Raw genomic sequence first — 19,388 nt, 5'->3', positions numbered from 1 at the left:
ACGTCAAGTATTTTCCTTCTTCGAAAGATTAGACCATAGTCTCTTCAGGAAGCTAACTTGCATCGCTATTCCAGCAAAAGTCTACACTTTCTTGTATCGAAGTCCTTCTTGGAAAACTTATTATATATGATATATCCATAACAAAATAGACTTCGTTATTTTGGATAATATAATTCCTTAACTAGATTATGAAATATTAGGTTCTTAAATTATTTAAAAGAGTCTAGTAGTCCACCAATGTTGAACTTGAAGTACTGCCACCACGCCAGACTTCACTATAAATCCAGTGCATGGTAATGTTTCTACAGCATCACACACAGTCACAGTAATTATTTACGCATTCATAACATAATGGCATCTATAATTTTCCCAGTTTCAACTTTGATCAACTTTCAGAGATTCACCACATGCAAGCCCAAAGCTGCGACAGCCTGCAAGTCTGTTATCACATCTGCCGCTGAAACAACTAAGCTTCCTGTTCCAGCAGAGCCTATTGTCAGGCGATCAGCAAACTACAAACCTTGTCTGTATGACAACAATTTCCTCCAGTCTATGAAAACTGAATTCAAGGTAATTTATTTGTCTGTTTATGTCATATTATTACTGGTGTCATTATATATGTACTCAATGAAAGTCACAAAAAATCTAAACAGGGTGAAGCTGTCGATGCACGAGCTTCTGAATTGAAGGAAGAGGTGAGGATGATATTTAATAATGTGGCCGGGCCGTTGGAGCAGCTTGAGCTCATTGATCAGTTGCAGAGAGTTGGGGTAGATTATCATTATCGTGATGAAATCAACCGTGCATTGAAGAGCATTCATCAGAATGCTGAGACTTGGGAAAAGGATTTGCATGCAACTGCTCTTGAATTTAGGCTTCTAAGACAACATGGGCATTATATATCCCCGGGTAAGATCTTTCAAGAAAATTTAGTTCAAATTATATTAATTACACAAGGATCTATTGGGCCTTCATCTATATATGTTTCTCAATAGTATAAATTATACTAACATATATTTACTATTAACTGGGCAGAGGGATTCAACAAATTTACTGAAAACGGGAGCTTCAACAAAAGTATTCATTCAGATGTCCGGGGACTGTTAAGTTTATATGAAGCCTCATACTTTTCTATTCAAGGAGAGTCCCTGATGGAGGAGGCTTGGTCCTTTACAAGTAAATTACTTAAAGACTGCCTCAAAAATATTAATGATTTGAATCTCCAGATGCAAGTGAGACATGCTTTGGAGCTTCCACTACAGTGGAGGATCCCCAGATTTGACGTGAAATGGAATATAGATATGTATCAAAGAAGTGGTCACGTTGTCGTCCCTGCAGTACTTCTGGAATTTGCGAAGTTGGACTTCAACATTAGGCAAGCGTCGAACCAAGAAGAGCTTAAGGATTTATCAAGGTATGTATTCTGGAATTTGTTTTTATATGATCAAGTAAAAGCAAATTAAATAGAAACTAAATACCTACTCTTTCTGATGTGTAGGTGGTGGAGTCGATTAGACATGGGAGAGAAACTTCCCTTTGCCAGAGATAGGTTGGTGATGTCTTATCTCTGGAGTTTGGCAATTGCAGGCGAGCCTCATCACAAATATGGCAGAGAAGTTCTAACTAAAATAATCGAGCTTATTGGTGTATATGATGACGTTTATGATATTTATGGTACCCTGGATGAACTTGAACTCTTTACAGATGTTACCAAGAGGTTTGAGGCTATAAATCTCTTTCTGTTTTCATGTTTTAAAATAATATTTCAGTCTATTGTGTTGTTCTCTATGTCTGGATCATATGATCATGCCAATTTTATTGTTTCACAATCTCTAGTAAATAATAATAATAATAATAATAATAATAATAATAATAATCTGGCCGGTACTAATCAAGTGTCATAATTCTGATTTCTGGGGAGCTTTAGGTGGGATGTAAATGCATTGAACGAGCTCCCAGACTATATGAAGTTGTGCTTTCTGTCACTGAACAACCTGGTGAATGATACGACTTACGACATCCTCAAAGACCAGAACGTTGATGTCCTAACAAATCAAAGAAAATGGGTATATATTCTTTCTTTGTATATTGCTTGAAGAAATTTTTGAATTTATACTTGTTAAACTGTTGATCAAGCAGCCCTTAAAATAGTTAATCTTACATTGTTGTAGTACAATGATTTATTCGAGCGTTACATAGTGGAGGCCAGGTGGTATTACACTGGATACCAGCCAACACTAGAGGAGTATCTGAGAAATGGATTTGTGTCAATCGGAGGTCCTGCTGTAATGCTCTATGCTTACATCGGCACCGCGGATCCGATCAGGAAAGAAGAATTAGAGTTCATCGAGGACTTTCCTGACATAGTACGATTGGCATGTGAAGTTTTTCGATTAAGTGATGATTATGGAACAACTTCGGTACTGAATTTAAATACTTGCACTTTCAAGATTCAGTAGTGGACATACGGTCTACATAAATATTCGCAGAAAACTGCTATCCCTCCCGTTCCTTTAGATTGTTAATATTTTTGAGAGAGAGTTCGGCGCAGCTTCATTAATTATTTTAACTTCAGAAAAAGAAAATTTCAAAAATAAGTTATGTAACTATATTTTTTGTAAATCTTAGAATGCCTGTCAAATAATATATAAAAAAAGGTTAACAATCCAACGGGACAGAGGGAGTTTCTGTTTACCGTCCATATATATTAATACATTTATTTGGTTGCAGGATGAGCAAGCGAGAGGAGATGTTCCGTCATCAGTAATGTGCTACATGTCGGATGCTGGTGTTTCAGAAGAAGTTTCTCGTGAGCACATTATGAATTTAATCAGGGAGAAATGGTCGCAAATTAACAAACTCCGATTTTCGGAGAAGGGTAATGGTCCTTTATCTTGGCGTTTTGTTGATACTATGCTGAATCTAGTCAGGTCAGGCCATTGTTTGTATAATGCCGGAGAGGATGGTTTTAGTGTTGAAGATGTTGTTGCTAAAGAATCATTGGTTTCTCTTCTTGTTGAGCCCATCCCTCTCTGAGAAATTAGCGCTTATATAAGCCAAGACAGGAGAGCTTGCCATTATCTATTTATAGTTCTGGGTTTTCCTTGTGTGCTTCTAAATAGGTGTGCCTAAGAGGGAACACCATAGATAAGTTTGTCTCCATGGAAAATGTGAGTTTTGATTTTCGTAAGAGTGCTTAGGCACCTTGAGCGGTGCCATCTTTTTTACTAATGTCGTTGCCTTACAATAAATATGAAAAATAAACAATTTTATGTTATTGTGTAGAGTTGATTTTTCGACCTCGCGCGTGCATATAACTAAAAAGATAATGTGTTCTATTAAAAAAAATTGATGGGTTTTAGTTAAAAATGATGGTTGTTATGTTGTCTAATATTATTTTTAGAAAACTGAGTTTTTTAATTATAAAATATGAAAAATAATAGTCTTAGTTAGAAAAAAAATAATTGATTATATATAAGTAGGTCCATAATTCGGTTCAAATATTGACCGATCAAATTTTTAATATTGACTTTAATAGTATAGTATAGGTTCAGGGACTAATTTACATTTTAATTTTTATTTGACGATCATTACCGAGATATTGGAGGTTTAATTTCCAAAAATATAATAGTCGGGAGAAATACTTTTTACATTATGGGGCCGTTTGGTTGAGTTTAAAATAAGTGATTGTTGATTAAAGTAAAAAAAATAAAGTAGAAGTTAGAAGCAGATTACAACTTATAAGTGATTAAGGTATTTAAAAAAAAATAGAATCTGTGACAGGAAAGCAAGCATTTGCAACTTCTAAAAAATGCTTACGCTTGTTTACAAAAACGGGTCAAAAAACAAACCACTGTATCTCTCACGTCTCTTCTCCCATCTCTCATCTCTCTCGCACTCTCCCTCTCCTCTCTTGCACCCTCTCTCCGCCTGCACGCCACCATCATCACCTCTTCCCTCTCCTCTCCCTGCCGCGGAAAACGCGACCTCCAAAAGTAACCTACCTAAAACCCAGTTTCCACAGCTGCTTTATAACCTCTCTCTCACCTTTACCTATCTCTTGATAAGTTTAGTCAAATAAGAGTCCTACCTAGTCTTTAGCATTATGGGCTAGTGGACGTTAGTTGATTTAGTAGAGTTTGTTTCCTTTATTCTAGCTGTAGTTGTAGTAGTGGTTTCCGTATTTCTAGATATAGGTGGTTGTAGTTTTCTCTTTAAGTATGTTGTGTTTTCAGAAGGAATAAACAAGTTATTTGCTTTGAGTTCATATTGTAGTTTACATTTGGTATCAGAGCGAGTGACTTGAGAGATCTGAAATAGTACTAAACACTTGAGGGAGTACCAGAGATGAGTTCAGAAGCAAACTTTACAGCAGCCTCCATTCCGAAGTTTGATGGTGACTACGATCATTGGAGCATGGTCATGAAGAATCTCCTTCGTTCCAAGGAGTATTGGGTTGCTGTTGAACAGGGGTATACTGAGCCAGCTAGTAGGGATGGATTGACACCAGCGGAAATAACGAGCTTAGAGGAGATGAAGCTGAAGGATTTGAAGGCTAAGAATTACTTGTTTCAGTCCCTTGACAAGTCAATTCTGAAGACAATCACTCAGAAGGAGACATCTAAACAGCTCTGGGATTCCATGAAGGTGAAGTGTCAGGGAAATGCTCGAGTAAAGAGAGCTCAACTCAATCGGTTGCGCCGGGATTTTGAGGTCTTGGCAATGAAGCAAGGTGAAGCAATCACTGATTACTTTGGTAGAGTAATGACGGTTGCAAATGACATGAGGAATTATGGAGAAGATGTGGATGATGTCAAGATCGTTGAGAAGATCTTGAGAACTCTTACTGATCAGTGGAACTATATTGTTTGTTCCATTGAGGAAGCCAAGGACATAGATCAGCTGTCAGTGGATGCCTTACAAAGTTCCCTGCTTGTTCATGAGCAAAAGTTTAAAACGGGTGGAGAAGATGAGCAGGCGTTGAAGGTAACTCATGAAGACAACTATGGTGGAAGAGGCCAGCGAAAAACTGGTCTTCGAGGAGGTCGAGGACAAGGCAGAGGTAGGGGTCGTCAACCATGGAGTAAGGCAACAATTGAGTGTTACAAGTGTCATAAGCTTGGACATTTTCAGTACGAGTGTCAAGCAAATTATGCAGGTGTGGAAGAATCTGAGGAGATGGTACTAATGGCATACATTGAGACGCTTGGAGGTGATAAAGATGTTGTGTGGTACATTGACTCCGGGTGCAGCAATCACATGTGTGGTGATTTATCTCTCTTCTGTGATGTAAAGAAAGGATTCAGCAAGGTGGTCAGATTGGGAAACTCTGCAAGTATGAATGTTGCTGGAAAGGGAAGTGTTTGTTTAACTATCAAAGGGGTTAACTATGTTGTACGCGATGTGTACTATGTGCCTGGTTTGAAGAATAATCTTCTCAGTGTTGGACAGTTGCAAGAAAAAGGCTTTGCTGTACTAATGAAGTCAAATGAGTGTCGCATTTATCACGACACAAAGGGCTTGGTATTTCAAACCAACATGACAGAGAATCGGATGTTTGTGTTGATATCAAAAGCCAAACAAATCAACAAAGAAAACAAGGAAGAGGATTGTCTCCAAGTAATCACTGAAGACGTGGCTTATCTCTGGCACAGGAGATTTGGTCATCTTAGTCACCAAGGATTGAAGACGTTGCAGAAAAAGGGGATGGTAAACGACTTGCCAAGTTTCTCAGCAGGTGAAGTTGTGTGCACTGATTGTTTGAAAGGAAAGCAGCATAGAGATGTAATTCCAAAGAAAAGCACTTGGAGAGCATCGGCAAAATTGGAACTGGTTCATGCTGACATTTGTGGCCCGATTTCTCCAGCTTCAGAAGGCAAAAAGAGGTACTTCATTTGTTTCATTGATGACTATAGTAGGAAGGCGTGGGTTTATTTTCTTACTCATAAGTCAGATGCATTCAGTACCTTTAAGCTATATAAGGCTCTTGTTGAAAAGGAAATGGAGAAATCCATTAAATGCCTAAGAACAGATCGCGGAGGTGAATTCACATCAGGTGAGTTCAAAGAATTTTGTGAGAAGAACGGAATCAAGCGACAATTAACTGCTGCTTATACACCACAGCAGAACGGAGTTGCGGAGCGAAAGAACAGAACCGTGATGAATATGGTGAGGAGTTTGTTGATTGAGAAGAATGTTCCAAGAAAATTCTGGGCAGAGGCAGTAAACTGGGCAGTCTACATTCTTAATCGATGTCCAACAGCAGCAGTAAAAGAAACAACACCAGAGGAAGCTTGGTATGGGGAGAAGCCTTCAGTTGGACACTTAAGAGTCTTTGGTTGTATAGCACATGCTCATGTACCTGATGCTAGAAGAACAAAGCTCGAAGATAAAAGTAGTCGTTGTGTTCTTGTTGGTGTAAGTGAACCAACAAAGGCATATCGATTATTTGATCCAATTTCCAATAGAATTATTATCAGTCGGGACGTTGTCTTTGAAGAAGATAAGCAATGGGATTGGGAAAAGAACAATGAAGAAGACAAGATTTTTGATTTGGAATGGGAAGATGAGACAAGTGAAGAAAGGGAGGAAACAAATGTAGATGGAGAAGACGACAATATAGATGAAGAAAATGCAGATTTAGGTGGTGGAAATGAAGAAGAAAACGCAGAGGAACCTCCACTAATAGAACCTCGAAATAGAAGAACACCAGGATGGATGGATGACTATGTCTCTGGGGAAGGTCTTTCTGAGGAGGAGGAAGAGATACAGACTCACTTAGTTTTATTTGCTACTGCTGTTCATTCCGATCCTACTACATTTGATGAGGCAATAACAGACAAGAAGTGGAGGGAAGCTATGGATATGGAAATGAGGTCAATTGAGAAGAACAACACGTGGGATCTCATGGAGCTGCCAAAAGGAGCAAAAAAGATAGGAGTCAAATGGGTATACAAAACAAAGTTAAATGAGCTTGGAGAAGTACAAAAATACAAGGCTCGTCTTGTTGCCAAGGGGTATGCTCAGGAATACGGAATTGATTATAAAGAAGTTTATGCTCCTGTAGCTCGTATGGACACAATTCGAATGATTCTAGCTCTTGCTGCACAAAGAGGGTGGTGTGTATTTCAGCTTGATGTAAAATCAGCATTTCTTCATGGAAAGATAGCTGAGAATGTGTATGTGGAGCAACCGAGGGGTTATGAAAGAAAAAATGAGGAGCAGAAGGTCTATAAGCTTAACAAAGCTTTGTACGGGCTCAAGCAGGCGCCGCGAGCGTGGTTCAGCAGGATTGAGTCATACTTCAAAAGGGAAGGTTTCAAGAGGGAGGATAGTGAGCAAACGCTGTTTACCGAAGTCGAACAAGGTAAATGTTTGATTATCAGTTTGTATGTTGATGATTTAATATTTACTAGAGATGATGAAAGAATGATGTGTGAATTTAAAGCGTCTATGATGAAAGAATTTGATATGTCAGACTTGGGTAAGATGAGGTATTTTCTTGGCATTGAGGTGGTTCAGTTTAATGGTGGTATATTTATCAGCCAAACAAAGTATGTAATGGAGGTGTTGCGGAGGTTTGGAATGGAGCATTGCAATTCTGTTGAAAATCCAATGGTTCCAGGAATTAAAATCTCTAAGGATGAAGATGGTGTGGAGATGGATGGTTCGTTTTACAAGCAGCTGATTGGAAGTCTAATGTATTTAACTGCAACAAGGCCAGACATAATGTATGCAGTTAGCTTACTTAGCAGGTACATGTCAAGACCTACATCAATTCACTATGAGGCTGCAAAACGAATTCTACGTTACTTGCAAGGAACAGCAAAGTTCGGTATTCTTTACAAAAAGGAAGGAAATCATGTATTGATTGGCTTTACTGATAGTGACTATGCTGGATCGATTGAGGATAGACGAAGTACGTCAGGTTATGTTTTTATGCTAAGTGGGGCTGCAGTAGCTTGGTCATCTCGAAAGCAACCCATAGTAACTTTAAGCACGACGGAAGCCGAGTTTGTGGCAGCTGCAGGGAGTAGTTGTCAAGCTATATGGATGCAAAGGGTACTGAAGAAGATAGGCTACAGAGGCAGTGAAAGTACTCTGATTTTTTGTGACAATAGCTCAACAATTAAGCTGTCAAAGAACCCAGTGATGCATGGCAGGAGCAAGCACATTGATGTGCGCTATCATTTTCTAAGGGAACTTGTGAACGATGGAGTTGTGCAGCTTCAGTTTTGTGGAACAAGAAATCAGGTAGCAGACATTCTTACCAAACCGCTGAAATTGGAGACATTTCGGGAGCTGAGAAAGAAGCTTGGAGTTTGTGAAATTTCAGGAGTTAACTAGCTGCAAATGCAGTCTAGTTCAAGGGAGGGAATGATAAGTTTAGTCAAATAAGAGTCCTACCTAGTCTTTAGCATTATGGGCTAGTGGACGTTAGTTGATTTAGTAGAGTTTGTTTCCTTTATTCTAGCTGTAGTTGTAGTAGTGGTTTCTGTATTTCTAGATATAGGTGGTTGTAGTTTTCTCTTTAAGTATGTTGTGTTTTCAGAAGGAATAAACAAGTTATTTGCTTTGAGTTCATATTGTAGTTTACATCTCTCACTATCAAATTTCAGTAAATTTGCATACATACCTTTGCATTTAGTATATTGGGTTGGAGGTTCGAATTTGATCATTTGTCAACACTCGACTACTGATCATTATCATGATGAAATTAACCGTACGTATGTTGTTGAACATACATCATGGTCGGAATAATAAGACTCTGAATCTAAACATGCAATGATCTAGGGACTTCGGAGACACAGTCTCCTCCCATATTTGTTGAGGGTTAATTATCGTCACTTGCCGCATCTAAATATATCAAATGAGTCTCTGATTACAAAACTGATTCAAATCAGTATCAAAAAGTATCAAAAGTATCATCTATCGTTAGTCTAAATTTTTAAAATATTATATATTGAGTTTCGCATATTTTTTATGAATGATTTTACATCCAAATGAAAAATCCGAGTTATAGTATTTTTGATAAATTTTTAGATTTTAAAATTTATCTATTATTTATTCTTATTCAAATCAAATAAAACAATCAAAAAATTAAAAATAAATAGTTGATAAAATTTTAAAAATCTAAGAATATTATCTAAAATAGTAAAAATTGAAACCTTTTATTTGAATATAATATCATTCATAAAAAATGTGCAAAACTCAATATATAATAATTTTAAAGAATTTTGACTAACGATAAAGTGATATTTTTTTTATAAATTTTTAAATAAATAATTAATTTGAGTCAGTTTTGTAATCAGTGACATTGATATAATATAGTTTTGTATTTTTGATACATTTGGACGTAGTAAGTGATGTATTTGATTTGATAATTAACCCGTTAAGGTTAATTTAAGACATTGATGTGTGTCCATAAATATTAAGATTTATAATTAAGGGTACCTCCCACAATTAATCTGGTTCCCCTACATTTTCACGGGCAAAGGTTGTAGCTCAAAATAGTCACTCAGCCTACTTATATTTATACCTTGTACAGATTGGTTCACATATATAATCACATCAAAGGATAGCAGGTTCAGGAATCAGGCGGAGTACTTTTGTAATTCCTCTCCGGCCAGAGAATTTACTGAATTAACGATCCTTCAGATATAAGTATAAGATTTATTTGGAACCTTACTCTAATATCTTAGAATTTTATTTGGACTGGTTCTCAACATGGCATCAGAGCTCTATCAGGTTTGGTATTAATCTCTATTCCTTTTCTAACATATAGAGCTCAAACCAAATTATTTTGGGAAACAGATACACCAAATTCTTCCCAGAACTTATAATTACCAGAGCAAAGTAAGATACACACACGTCTAATACTCCAACAAGATAAGTTTTAGTCTACATGCATCTTATTTAACCGACAGTAAGATGTAACTCTGTCTCCGCAATAAATAAAACAAAACACCACAAACAAAATTTTTCTTTATTCTCCTCCCAGAGCTTACAAATGTTAAACACAACACTCTTGCTGTTTGTCCAAATAAAATAAAACCGAACTCATATGTATGTCAGAACATAACTGGCGCCACAATGCTTTTGCTTCAATCATTATCATCCTTCGTGCTCAGATGATATATTTGGCTTTAAGAAGATACATTCCTGATCAGAAAAGACTGCTGATATAAGATACAGGTGAATGATAGAAAGTGAAAGAAAATATGCTATGCAATGTAATTCTTAGCAGACAGATCGGGCCTGGAAAAAATTTTGAACTTTAGCAACCTGTGTAATATATATGTTCAGCTATGCAGTAGAACAACCAAATTGCCTTCACAAGGCAAAAGTGAACTGTAAAATTAACCTGCAGGTACAATTGACGATAACCACCTACATATAAGAATTCTACTTGGGGTAATATATTAAGGGTTATAGACATTTGTATTAAGAAAAGTGTTATGTGCAGAGTGGCGCAAAACTTCATGAAGCCTAGGTCGCAAGGTGAAAAAGCAAAGTGGGCGCACATGTTAAAAGAAAATTAATATTCTAAAATATACCCCAGACATGCGCCTTTTTAAAGTTGACAACACAGACTCCAAGTAGAAATATATAGATTTATCCATACAGATGATGGATTGGTTTCAATGAAGTAATAAACTGGTATAAGTAACAGGCCAAAAATGCCATTAGAAATTGCTGCAGGGCATTTGAAGCAAAACAGATTTAAGGACTAGCTAAATAACTATTTTAAGAAATATTAATTCTGCAATCAGCATTGATGGCTGCTAGAGAACATACAGCTTCTTGGTTTTAGAACTCATATTATTTCACAAGACAGATCTATACATCGAGTGACAAGAGGGTAGGAAGCAAGGGTTCTTCACACACCCACCGCACCCGATTCTTCGGGATCCTTGCAGGTGCGGGGATTCTTGTTAATTAATTAATTAGGTAATTAGTTGATTATCTAATAACTTACCTAGCTTATAATGCAACATTTATGTTACTAAGTAATTATTATTTAATATAAAAGTTGTTATGCTAAAGAATTTATTTGAATATTTAGTATAATTATAATTGTAACAGTTGAAGTATATATATTTATATTTTTAATATTTAATATTTGCTGAATCTGCCACAAAACCAAATCCCCATACTTATAAATTTACGGAACTTCTATATTCCCGTACTGCACACCCCAACACCCGCAATAATGCTCCAAGACAAGAGGCCGCCCAAGAGGAAAGCATAGAGTTGCTGATTTTAGGGCTTTAACATTAATCTATCTCTCCAGAGTTATCTCCAAAGTATGTATGTGCAGAGGGCAGCCAAATATATAGGAATTAACAAATAAGCTCCCAAATTTGCAATGAAGCTCCCCAGCTGTATTAAATCCCATCAGAGATACGTGATTTACTGGCAGATTCTGGTATCTAGTTGACTACAGTTGCTGATTAGTTTGGCAGAAGGTCAAGCAATTAATATTAGACAAGTCCAGCAGGTTTAGGGCTCAATGGACTTGGCTTAAAAAGAGTTACTCTTCACTTAAAGTTGCTTTTATTACTTGCAATCTTAAAGCAATGAGCACTACACATGTTATGTATAGTGTATAGTTGAAAAGTCTAATCCACAAAGTAGAACCTAGTTGGTACTTGAAAAGTAACACTGTCAAGTAAACAACTAAAATTTGAAACGAAACAAAACGGATGTTACCTAGACTTTGCATAGCGTCAATGTCCTATAGAAGCCCTCTACGCCTCTTATAGTCACTAATTGTCAGCGTCTGGGCATGTGTCCTTCCATCATTCTCTGGGACCTGGCGTCCTACTGTTGCCTCTATCCTCTGTTTCCTTGCCATGAATCCTGCTTGAGCTCCTTGGGCACCACCAAACTTCTCCAATAAAGCTAATGAGATTGGCAGCTCAAAGTTATGCAACATATTTGACTCAGTTTCCTGATCCACAGGAGCACTGGTATCCACCAATTTACCAGCATCAGCTGCAGCCACCAATGCTGCTGCGGTCGCCACTTCACCAGCCTCAGTTACAACCCCACCTACTGCTCCACTGCCATCAGGACCTACCACTGCAGCAGTCTGTTCATCTTCTGCCACTGCAGCCTCATCTCCTCCACTTGCCTTTGGAACATAGTAATTCCTAGATCTCGTCCATCTCCTTGAAAATGGGTCATAGCCAGCATCACCAGCTTTTAAGCCAATAGCTGATTTAATACCAGATGCATTTTTAAAATTATCAACCCTGTTCTTTCTGTTCATTTCTTCCAGCTTAATAGCCTTGCAATCTTTTGTTTGAGTTTGACGGGAAGCCTCAAGTTCCAAAAGTCTTGTGTTAATCCTCTCAACTTCTGCCTCATCATTCTTACTTATGGCCACATCCATTTCCCTTCTCAACCGGTCCTTCTCAGCTGCAATGTTTAGTGGCCTACACGTGGCTGATTTTTTCTCCTGGAGCATGTGTTTCACAGTGGCAGCGGAGTAGACATATGTGCTTGTCTTCTGAATTGCATCTTTCTTCTCCGACACATCCTGTTTGCTAGGCATCCGCCCACCACTGCGCTTAACCTCCTTAACCCACTGGTCAAACTCCTCTTCAGTTGGAGGGGATTCTGAAATCATAGCCATCTGCCACCTAGCGGCAGAATTTTCATTACCCCATACAACATTTAGATATTTGTAGGTTATCATGTTATTAAGCTTGTAATGTTTTTCAGGGTTTGATGAATCAACATTTTTTACAACACAGAGCCTGTAGATTGGCCCATTCCTCGCCCTCGCAATTCCAACCCGTACAAAGCAACCTACTATTAAGTCATCAAAAAAAGGCTCCATATGCCATCTAGCTAACTTTGACCTTTGAATAGTGATCTCCTTAACATCCTCAAACCTAAGAACTGCTGACTTTGGTGATGTGTTGTCATCATCACTATCACCATATCCTGTGGACCCGTCATCTTCGCTTCGGGAGCCACTTGCACTTTGGCTGGAGCTACTTACAGCTGTTTCCGGAACGAATCTCTTCTTAACAGGTGAAAATCTACGACTTTCAGAAGTACCGCCACTGGTTGAATCTCTATTAAATTTCCACCGAGCCTCAAGATCCTGATGCTTCAATCTCTTTGCTCTTAACTCATTTAAAGCATCACCTTTGGCAGCTGCCCTGTCAGCATATCTGGCAGAAGACCGCACCCCTGTGCGAGATGATACATGAGGAGGACTAATTTTTCTGGATTGGTTCATCTTCTCTTTCTGCATTCTCAGTTTTTCTTGCATCTTCCTATCTGTTTTCTTAGTTGAACGCTCTGTCAATATCATCTCTCGCTCCAGTTCTGTCATTTCTGCAAGCTTTTTTCTGTCATCTTCATCCTTGTAGAGATCACTTCCGATTGAGTCATCATCACTATCACCCTCCCGACCATAACCAACATCACCTTCTTCTCGGCTTCTATGTCCGACATCTCTTTCTAATTGACTTAACCTTTTCTTTAAAGGAACTTGTGATGACGAGCGGTTCCTGCTGGAATAACGACGATCATCGTCTGAGTCATCTTCCTTTGAGTCACTTCCATTGTCAGAGTATGAACCCTCACGTCGCCTTCGTGATAATGGGGGTGACTGCCGCTTCCTCCCAGATGAGCCAGTTCTTCCAGCTGCCTCCAGAAGCAACTTCTCAAGGTCAGCCATTTCTAGTAGCTAGTTACAGATACAAAGTGAACGTTACCTGCATTAATATCAAACTGTCAACAAATTAACAAAATTGAATACTGCTAAAAATAATGAATAAGGATAGTTGTAGCTTATGGATTAATTTGTTTATCGGGAAAATAAAATCAGACCACTTACACCAGATATAAGACATAAAGGGTAAGTGCAGTAAGCAATCACAGCATACAGTGCGTCACTTAATCAAAACCCTGCGCTCTTAATTATGTTGTATTTTATTTGTTTCGTTACATATTTCAACTTTTCCACTACATTATATGCCTAAATGAGGAGATTTGTACAATATTACCAGGGATCTCACATATAATTCAAAATTAAAGCATAATGCTTATACAACACAATGTTACGCACCAGTTTCCCGCCAAACGTGATATAATAGTTACCTGCTCTAACAACAAACACAATCCTTATAGTTACCAAAATTGTATCTTTTCACACCTCTGCCAGGAAGAAAATCACAACAATTTCAACTACAACAGTTTCAATGCAAAAGAATCAATCAAGAAATTTGAAATAACACGCGGATTTCCCACCAATGCGCTACAATTTTTTACCTGATCTAACAAACATGGTAATTCAGAACCCCTATAGTAATAAAAATCATATCTTTTTACATAGGCTAGAAGCAAAATCACAAGAATTTCAACTAGAACAGTTTCAGTGCAATATAATTAATCAAGAAATTAACAATTATATACACACACCAAGTTCTCGTCAATGTGCCACAATATTTTACCTGATCTAACAACAAACAAGGCGATTTAAAACCCTCATAGAAATAAAAATCGAATCTTTTCACATGGGCTAGCAAGAAAATCACAAGAAATTCGTTTCCAAGCATGATAACGAGAATTGTAGGCAAAGAATGGGTTTATCAACAAAATTTTCATCGCAATAAAGAATCTGATGATTAAAATTTACACACACAATTACAAACAAATTTATAATAAATAAATCGTACCTCTAGTTGGAAACCAAGCTCTCGCTCTCAAAGAAATCAAGCTCTTGCCTGCCCTGCCAAATCTTTTCATGTATAATAAAATAGTATGGACAAAATTTTTGTACATACAAACACGTTATTTTGGGCTTCCAGTTTTGGCCCGTTTATTATATAAAGCGAGGCCCACTGGTGAAATATGGTTTTTTAATTTTATTAATTATTTTGTTGAGTAATACGTAAAATTTGACGCAATTTTATATAAAATGACACGATAATTTATATAAATATAAGTCAATTCCGATTAATAAAATAATATTTACTCAATTCATGCTTTCTCAATTTAATTGTATTATTATGGTTAGTACATTGTTAAGAGAACAAAACTCCGGTTAATTCGATTTTCGGTTATAACCGAACTAAAAGTTTGGTTCGATCGATTCTTGAAACACAAAATTTCGGTTTAATCGAAATAACCGAAGTATTAAATATATATATATATATATAATTTTTAAATTATATTTATATTTAATATAAATAATTTTATAATTTATATACATTACTGATTATTTATTTACAGAAACAATTCATAACATAACTTGATTAGCTATCAGTTTTAGAATTTTAAGAAATTTAATAACTACTCTGTCTTTAAACTCTTCATAGCTATCGGTAATTAAATTACATAAAAACTACTCCTTTCGTCCCAAAATAGTTGTCACATTTGATTTTGTGCCGGTCAAATTGACTAAAATTTGACTAAAATTTATTAATATTTTATCAATTGATAAAATAAAAAAAAATATGTCACCGAAAACAACTTTTAATCTACTTTAAGATGTAATTTTCAGTTTTTTAAAATAATGAGCGAATCACTTATAATCTTTGGTCAAAACTTGATCAATTTGACCAGCAAGAATAGAAATGTGATAATTATTTTGAGAAGAGGGAGTAAATGCAATACTTATATTTCTCCATCTCAAGTAGATGTAATACCACCAGGCAAAGATTCACAGAGAGAACATGATTTGCAAGACATGATTTGTAGCAGCAGTGAGGCAGACCTTGTGAATTCATGTTGCAGCTCTTTTTTTTAAAAAAAATTTACTTCGGTTAAAAATTAACCGAACCGAAAAAACCGAAGTATTTTTAGTTCAGTTCGGTTGGGTTCAGTTTAAAAGACTATGGTTCGGTTTTCAAAAATATGGAACTTCGTTTTTCGGTTATTTCAGTTCGGTTCGATTTTTGACCGAATCGACCGTTTGCTAATACACGAAATCAAAAATAGATTGGATACAGGTTCACCTTCAAAACTCTGAAATACATATTGCCCGCTCTAGAGGCAGCACATCAGAAATTCAAGCCGTTACTAGTTTGAATACAACTACATAATAAAAGAACATAAATCAAAATAAAACACCAGCATCTCATACTAGTTTCAGATATTCTGCCTCCGGTCCACTTCTTCACATGTTTCTCAAGCCGTTGAATATCTGCAGACATTTTGACACTGTATCACTTTTCAAACATCTGATCAGTTGATGTATGACGACCTTATAACAATTCAAGTAGTAAATTCCATGATGTTGGGATCCTGTTCAAATTTAGGCATGTCATCTATATGCAAATTTACCCAGGCTTCTATTGATCCTCCAAATTTTTCGCTGAAAAGGTACACATTATTTCTCAGGGGAATGTTGGCGCTACTGACCCAAACAGGCTTTCCCCAGCCAAAATCAGCTTCATATAATGGAAACTTGCTCCAGTCGCTAAACAAGCTGACACTAGAAATTTCAGGATTGGTAAGGCTTTTTGTCAAGTCATTGAAGCCTTGAGATATCAATCGACCTCCATCGCCCGCTGATAATAACATCTTACATATCTCCACATCTCTCTTCGCAGAGCACGTACACTGATAAACAAGACCTTCAAAATCCACCCCTTTTTCGCCTGCCACGGATTGAGTTGTGGATATCAAGTAAAGATTTCCACATTGATGCTTTGGAATGGGTGGATCGGTTCTTTCCCTTATATTCACTGCTTGAATAATTAAAAATCCCCTTGGTTTTTCAGGGTCAGCAACGTATATATCGATAATAGCTTTTCCTATTATTCCCCACAAGGACTGTACCCTCGTTGGTAACCTGTCGCTTGACTTGTCTAGTCTGGCCTTTTCACGGATTTTTGATATGGCGCTCTTACTAAACAAAAACTTCTTTGTAACAATTTTATGATCCTCAACATTTTCTTTAGCCCTGGTTAATCCCAGAGGAAGACCAGACAATTTTTGTCCAGGAAACAGAGAAGCTGAGTTCCAGAGAGGGGTCACTGCAACTTGATTTTCATCATAGCCCCCCAATAGTAGCTTTGCCTCAATGGCCCATTCCTTAATGAGCGTGCTGGTGGTTGAAATGTCTGCAATTCTATGTGAGCTCAACACCCCAATAGCCCATCCGCCACAAGTAAAAAAACTTACTTGTATAGCTAGCACAGGATCAGTGATTTCATCGCCTGCACCAATTGGACGCGGAAGTAAAGAATTAAGCAACTCAACCTTCAAATCCTTCCCCTGGCCAATAATTTCATCAAGGCGAATATCAACTTTGGCTTCCACGAATTCAGCACCTTGATCACTACAATCAACCATGTAACTTTCTTTCACGTATCTTCCAGCAAACGGATAGAATCTGGTTAAGACCCTGGATAGCGATTTTTTCAAGTGCATGCACCTAGAAATACTAGTGCCATTCTCTATACCACTGCCGTGAATGTCAGCAGCGTAATAAAAGATCGTAGGAACATTCATTACAGGGGATAACTCATCTACTATTGATATCTTGTAACGACCAAGGCTCGGGGGAGTAGAAGTATATGGTTTTATGAGCTCTCTGGATAAGATTTCAACATTCATCTTGCTGCAATTTGAGTTTTGTACATTAGCAAGTACAGTGGAAGTATGTGATGTAGCATATCAGTATGTGCTACATTTATAGTATCAAATAGGTGTGTATATATGATTTTCTTCCACAACCATAAAGATAATTTTGGTACTCTGATGTATTAAAGTAATTTATTCTACAAAAGACTAACATCTGATTTAAACGTGACACCTGCTATTCTAGATAACCGGTTAAAATTCTTCGATTAATAATTACAACCCTACTCCCCTCTCTCTACCGATATTCTAATATTATAGGCTTAGAAATTAATTGCAGATTCTGCTGGACCATTTGTTTTAGCTAAGGAGAAAGTGAGGTTGAAGTTGGTATTTTTCGTAATCTCTATGATTTTTTATTTGTGTAATTATTTAATGAATTTTAGCTAAGGATTTTATGCTATTGAAGACACTCTTGTAATATGCATAATTGTATATCGAATTATATAACATTATATATGCAAGGACAATTGTTTAATTGATTTTTGTCCAAAAAAAAATTAGAACATTTCTTGCTTCTATATAATAATATGATATATTTAATTTTTCACATACATCATGTTAACTAAAATGGTATTTTAAAAAAAAATTATAGCAAATATAAATTGATAAACTTTATGGTGTTTCTTTTCATATACTGCTTCTGAAAATCGCTATCAAAAATCTTTTTTGATTGACGATAAAAGTCTAATTTATAGTGGCAAAACTTGTTGAATGTGTCTTCAAATACAGATACAAGAGCTACGTGATGAATTAAAATATTTCACAGAAATAAAGAAGGGTCAATTACAAAAATTAGATGTGAATTACCTAACTACATCTTAAATCAAATATTTATTTCTAATGTAAATTATAATAATGAATTATATTATGATATGAGATCAAGAATAAAATAGTTATCCAATAAATTCAATGAATTATTAATTTATCATAAAGATCCAATTTCAATATGATCCTAGAAATTTATCAATTAATTATTTAATATTATTAATCTATTGAGGCTTAGGTTTATACATCGTGTACGTGTTAATTTTATAGTTATACTATCATTATTTAGTAAGTTTTCAATATAATATACATGAACCCAATGATTTCACAAATCATTAAAAATATTTGATTCTTTTCCTAATAATAGTTGATAACAAATGAAACAACGTACTTTAACATAAAATTAATTTATCAGGCCACACATTTAGATTTTTATTCAGGATAAGTTCTCTGGAATTTTCTGCCCATATATACTCAAGTACTCATCCACTGAGCAAAGGGCTCACAGTTTAGCATGGAAAAGATGATGGTCAAGTCTTTCAAACCCAGACTGCACACATCTATACAACTTGTACTACTTTACCGTATTAAAATAAATAATGAAAATTATGACACGCGACAAATTTTGATTTGGGACATGTATATATACAAATTTTGATTTGAGTCTCATATTTTTATTAAGAAAGTTGCCTATAAGAAACGATTTTGACTATAAATTTTTTTTTAAAGAAAACCTATCACTTCAATATTTTTATAATCCTGAAGGCTAGCTCGGGGGAGTAGAAGTATATGGTTTTATGGACTCTGCGGACATGATTTCAGCATTCATCTTGTGGTAATTTGAGTTTTCTACGTTAATATGTATCATGTATAAAAGAAATTGTTTTGATAATTATTCTTGACCGTTGTCTATTTTTGACCGTTAACAGATGATAATAAAAACGATCCAAATTAAATGGTCGAAAATAGTATAAGCAACCATAAACAGTCGAAAACGATCATAAACGGTC

General features: G+C 36.3%; 3 protein-coding genes across 3 annotated transcripts; 1 reads left to right on the top strand and 2 right to left on the bottom strand.

Moving 5' to 3' along the window:
• The first annotated feature begins 299 nt into the window (after window positions 1–299).
• LOC108205483 (terpene synthase 10-like) lies at window positions 300–3,277 on the top strand. Its single transcript, XM_017375465.2, has 7 exons — window positions 300–570; window positions 654–909; window positions 1,036–1,414; window positions 1,499–1,717; window positions 1,928–2,066; window positions 2,172–2,420; window positions 2,731–3,277. Exons 1-7 carry the CDS (start codon window positions 352–354, stop codon window positions 3,034–3,036), a joined length of 1,767 nt encoding a protein of 588 aa, XP_017230954.1. The 5' UTR covers window positions 300–351; the 3' UTR covers window positions 3,037–3,277.
• Window positions 3,278–11,734: 8,457 nt separating this feature from the next.
• LOC108198574 (protein RTF1 homolog) lies at window positions 11,735–13,732 on the bottom strand. Its single transcript, XM_017366336.2, has one exon. The coding sequence runs from the start codon at window positions 13,697–13,699 to the stop codon at window positions 11,738–11,740; it is 1,962 nt and encodes a 653-aa protein (XP_017221825.1). The 5' UTR covers window positions 13,700–13,732; the 3' UTR covers window positions 11,735–11,737.
• Window positions 13,733–16,239: 2,507 nt separating this feature from the next.
• LOC108194611 (pelargonidin 3-O-(6-caffeoylglucoside) 5-O-(6-O-malonylglucoside) 4'''-malonyltransferase) lies at window positions 16,240–17,586 on the bottom strand. Its single transcript, XM_017361569.2, has one exon. It carries the CDS (start codon window positions 17,584–17,586, stop codon window positions 16,240–16,242), a length of 1,347 nt encoding a protein of 448 aa, XP_017217058.1.
• Window positions 17,587–19,388: the final 1,802 nt, after the last annotated feature.

The sequence above is a fragment of the Daucus carota genome, chromosome 1 (genome assembly GCF_001625215.2).
Source record: "Daucus carota subsp. sativus chromosome 1, DH1 v3.0, whole genome shotgun sequence".
NCBI classification, from domain to species: Eukaryota; Viridiplantae; Streptophyta; class Magnoliopsida; order Apiales; family Apiaceae; genus Daucus; species Daucus carota.
This window is presented reverse-complemented; position numbering and strand designations above follow the sequence as displayed.